The 4,687-nt window shown below is 73.0% G+C and overlaps 1 protein-coding gene and 1 non-coding gene across 2 annotated transcripts in view; one reads left to right on the top strand and one right to left on the bottom strand.

Annotated features, from left to right (window-relative positions):
• Positions 1-1,615, bottom strand: part of H696_05403 (hypothetical protein) — a gene marked incomplete at both ends in the record, with an annotated part of 4,603 nt that extends 2,988 nt beyond the window's left edge. The window contains one exon of the mRNA XM_009499238.1: positions 232-1,615. Within this exon, the coding sequence (XP_009497513.1) occupies positions 232-1,615 (1,384 nt within the window). The remainder of the gene's footprint in view (positions 1-231) is intronic.
• A 2,107-nt stretch (positions 1,616-3,722) lies between these two features.
• On the top strand, positions 3,723-3,796 carry H696_05402. The gene has a single exon. It is a non-coding gene; the product is annotated as a tRNA-Val (tRNA).
• The last annotated feature ends 891 nt before the right edge of the window (positions 3,797-4,687 follow it).

The raw sequence follows: 4,687 nt of genomic DNA, 5'->3' as shown, positions 1-4,687 counted from the left end.
GGATCCAAGCCATTAGTGCATGAGGCATTGGAGGGCAAGGGGGGGGGGAGGGGGAGAAACTGAGAAAGAGAGAAACTGAGAAAGAGAGAAACTGAGAAAGAGAGAAACTGAGAGAAACTGAGAGAAACTGAGAGAGAGAGAGAGAGAGAGAGAGAGAGAGGCAAGGGGCAAGGGCAGGATACACCACGGGGCGGCCGACCGGCCGGACAGCGAAGGGCAGGAAAGACATACAACTATCCGTGGTGGACGCCGACCAGAGAACCGAATGACCATCGGCACAGCCGTGGCACAGGCGCCCGGGGGACATGAACGGGGCTTCAAATTGCCCGGCAGCACACGCCCAGCCAACTTGAGAGTGATCAAAGTTGAACGGAAAGGGAATGACCGGCAGGCAGGTGATCGACTCATCGGTGTCGCAGAGGAAGTCCGTGGCCCCGAGCAGAAGCACGCCCGCGGCGCCGAGGGCATACCGCCGCATCCCCGGGGCCAGGGCCATCCGGCGCAAGTCCAGCACTAGCCCACGCGCGATGGGCGGCAGCCGAAAGGCCGCCCACTGGACGGGAGTCTCGTCGGTGGCCAAACGCCAGACATGCACCCGGGACGTCATCGGAGGGGGCACATAGAAGACCACGGCCGGATCGCCGGCCGGCTGGGTGCGGAAGTCCGGCGCCAGGAGCCGGCCCTCGGCCGGCATGTCCGGCGCCGGGCTCACCATGCGGTCCCGCTTGCAGAGCCAGCTCTCCGCGAGGACCTGGCAGTCCTGGAGCAAATGCACCTGCTGGGTGTCCAGCAGGATGGCCATGTCAAAGTGCCCGGGCAGCCCCGGGCCCAGGCGCGTGGCCAGCGCTTGGCGGATGGCCGCGCCCTCGGTCCGCCGGCCGGCGTACTCCAGGCGCCCGGCCACCGAGGCGTAGGCAAGCATTTCCCGGTCGTGGAAGAGGATGAATTGCCCGCGCGGGAGGCCGGCCACCGGCGTGGCCGGCACCGAGGCCCACATGGCCGGCAGCGCAAGCCGGTCCATGGTGCACCGGCCATCCTGGAGGAAGGCCACGGCCAGCTCGTCGGCAGACCGGACCAGGACATCCAGGTCGTCGGCCGTGTGGGCCACGCCGGCCAGCAGGGCAAAGGGCCCGGCCAGGTGACAGCCGGCCGGCTGGCCGCCCTCCGTCGGGAACCACAGGAGCTCCTGCTCGACGGTCAGCACGAAGCCCGGCAGGGCGGCCCCCGTGGCGGTGGGCAGAATCACCCGCCCGGACACCGGCCCGGGCACCGCGCCGCCGAGGCGAAAGCGCGGCTCCCCGGGCGGCTGGTGGAACAGCGACCCGACGCGCCAGTCCGGGAAGACCCCCGGCCGCGAGGGGTCCCGCTGGCCGTACACCAGCACCTGGTCCGGCTGCTGGCCGGGCCCCGGGTACAGGGCCACCGACGCGGCACCCTCGCCGGGGACCATGTACCCGGCTCCGGGCAGCGGGTCGTCGGTGATCATGGCATAGAGGGGCTGCTGGGAGGGGATGGCGCAGATTCCCGCCGTGGCGAGCAGGATGCCGCACAGGATGACCAGGGCGGCCAGCCGCGCCGGGCCCGGGCCCGGGCCGGGGCCGGCCACGGGAAGCATGCTTGTGGCGCTCGCTGGCAGGCGGGTGGGCGACCGCCGAGGGGAAGAAAACGATGCTGGCCGGAGGCAGGGGCGACGGGCAGGGACAGGGCAAGGGCACAAGGAAGGGGGGGGGGGGGGCAGGCCGCGGGGTGGCAGATGGCGATGTGGGGCTTGGGCCCAAGGCCTCGGGCTCCTGGGCGGGGGCTCGCACAAAAGAGGCGGAACGGCAGGAAGAAGTAAATAACACGGCCAGGGGACGCGCAGGTGTCGGTCCAGGTACCAACGTACACCTGGGGTTCTGTGCGCCTCTGCGCCGCGAGGTCGGCAGGGGCCTTTCGGCGCGCGCTCGTCGGATGGAGGCGCGCCCAGCTGGGCGGCGATCGGGAGAGGGGGGGGATGGTGTTATGCCGGCCTGGAGGGTGTTAGGCCGCCCGTCGCCGAGGGGTCCGGCCTGCGGGCGGATCTCAGGGGAGGAGGGCGGTCAGTTGGGCGGCCGGCTGCCTGTGCGAGGGCCAGCGGGCGCTCCCGGCGGCCCGGGCGCGCATCCACCGCTCATGCCACGGAGTGCCAACGTGGCGGCGAGTGCTCGGGCCAAGGGCAGAGAGCAGCCAACAGGTGGCCATGCCTCGTCCACAGGGAGGGGCACGGGCGCCGGGCAGCCGGCGAGATCACGGACCCGAGGGTCAACGCGACGCCACGAGGCGGGCCGCATCATCACCATGCAGGGTGCGTGTGTGCGTGTGTGTGTGCGTGTGCGTGCGTGCATGTCTGGCACACCACACGAGCCGCAGGAGAGCCATGGAGAGGCGGAGAGAGGGGGGAGGGGAGCTCGCCAGGCGTGCAGTCCTCCGAGGCGCATGCCCAAGGCACACCGGCGGGGCGGCCTGGCGCATGCTCGCAGGACCCATTCTAGGATCCCCCCTGGGGCCGGGCCGCGCGCCGTGCAGGCCTCATCGGGGGCGTGGGCCGCCGGCCGGGAGGGCAGCTCGACCCTGCGGCCACGGTGGTGGGCTGGCGGCGGCGAGCGCACTGCCGCCCGGGCGGCGAATGCATCGGTCCGGCGAGAGGCACCTCGGCCGGGCCCAATCCCCAGGCCCCGGGCCCCTGTGCGCGTGCATGTGTATGTGTCGCACGTCGCACCGCAGGGAACTTGGCGGGGGGCGGCTCCGGGACCGGCGACGCCAAGGAGCCCCATGCCTGGGGGGTGCTCCGGGTGAGTTTGGAACCGGCCGCGCCATTCGCGGGCCGCGACGCCCGCAACGGATCCCGGCGCCCTTGCCCCTGCCGCGGTGGTGAGCCGCCGGGCGGGGCCCGTTGCCTGTGGGCGCCGAGCAAGGGCCGGCCGGGGGGTGCCGAACGAACATATGGGCCCGGGAAGACGAGCCCCGGGATGAGCCCCGCCGGATCCGGCGCCGAGTGATACATGCCGCCGCCCGGGATGGCGCGACCGTGCCCCGGAGTTGGCCGATCCCCCTTGCAGAGAAGGAGGGTTCAGGCGAAAATCCGAAACGGCCGGATCGCGCGAAATGGACCAAAAACAAATAAACAAATATGATACACACCATCAAATGTACGTGCGCCGAGGACGTACATTTGTCTTGGGCCCATGCGTGAGGGGCCCATGCGTTGGCAGTGCCGCGGGCCTGTTCCCCGCGCACCCGGGCCCCGGAGCACGCCGCCCCGTGCGGTAGTTCCCCCGCCCCCCCAAGAGCGGGGGGTGAGACACCCCCGGGGCTGCTGGCGGCCATCACGGCGCGCTCGGGGCGCGTCGGACCCCGCGCACCCCGGCCACGCGGGAACGTGCCCGGCGCGGGGGCGGGGCGGCCCGCCGCAGGGGACGGCGGGGCATGGCCCGCGAGGCAAGACGCGGTTGGGGTGTATCGGGGCTCGGGCGACGGTGCCGCGGCCCGCGCCAGGTGCGGGGGTTCCACGGCGCACGGGAGGGGCCGCGCCTTCGGCGGGGAGCCGGCGATTCCGGCGCGGGGCTCGCTTCCTGCGAGGCTGCGGCGTGTGCGGTGTCCTCGTGTGCGTGGGCTGCGGCCGGTCCCCCTGCGCGGCGGGGCGCGGGGCCGCAGAGGCGGCGTCCTAAAAATGGCCTCGCGCGCGGCCGGGTCCCATCCGCCGCGTCCGAATGATGTAGATGGTTATCATATCTGTCTAACACACAGAATGTCCCAGGTTCGAGTCCTGGTTCGGACATACCTTTTTTGCCGCGCCCGGGCCCTCCCCCCGGGGGAGCGGGCGTCTTGATGCCGGCCAATCGCCGGGTGCGGGAGCTCGGCCGAGGTGAGCAGCCGCGTTTCAGAGCGGCGGCCACCGTCGGAAGCGGCCGGCGGCGACGGGCTGCTCGCCGCCCATAGGGGGGGGGGGGGCTCAGCGCGCCGGGGGTCGAGCCGCGGCGCGATGTCCCACGGCCCCAGGCCGCGAGGCATCGGCCCGCGACAGCCTGCCGTGCTGGCTGGGGGGGAGGGGGGGGCAGTACCGGCAGCCCGGTGGCCATGCCACGGCCATGCTACCCTTGTGGGGGATGTCGCCGGGGCGCCGGCGGCAGGGCTCCCGGCTCCGCCGGCGGCGGCCCTGCGCCCGGGGCCTGGGACAGCCGCCTGCCGGTTGGCTGCGCGCTGGCCCCCCCCCTGGCCAGGCAGCAGATGCTCGGGCGATCTTGTCACGGCCGAGGGCGAGATCAGGACCCTTGGCGCCGGGAGGTGTCAGGCGGGCGCTTGTATCGGCACGGGCATGCGCCCGGCCGGCCGAGCAGTGGGACACACCGGCGCGCGGGCAGGTGTGCCAGAGCCGTGCTCTGGGCCGATGAGCGATGTCCCGACGAAGAGCCGGCCGCGCCAAGAGGGGGGGGGGCGAGGCGCGGGGGCGCCAGTGTGCCGCGCAGGCACGCGGCCACCGGGAGCCGGCCGACCGGCGGCACGCTGGAGGGCAGGGGCCCAGGCGCCAATGGGGCGTCACAGGCCCCGCCGCAGGGCGGGCCACAGGCGAGACCCGGCGCCAGAACATTGCCCTGGCACGGTGGCCGGCGTCACATTGCGCCATGCAGCACGCCCAGTGGTCCCCCCCCCCGGGGGGGGGGGGGGGGGG

Source organism: Fonticula alba (genome assembly GCF_000388065.1).
Source record: "Fonticula alba strain ATCC 38817 unplaced genomic scaffold supercont2.10, whole genome shotgun sequence".
In the NCBI taxonomy this organism is placed as follows: domain Eukaryota; order Rotosphaerida; family Fonticulaceae; genus Fonticula; species Fonticula alba.
Note: the sequence above shows the minus strand (reverse complement) of the source record. Positions and strands in the feature narration are given on the sequence as shown.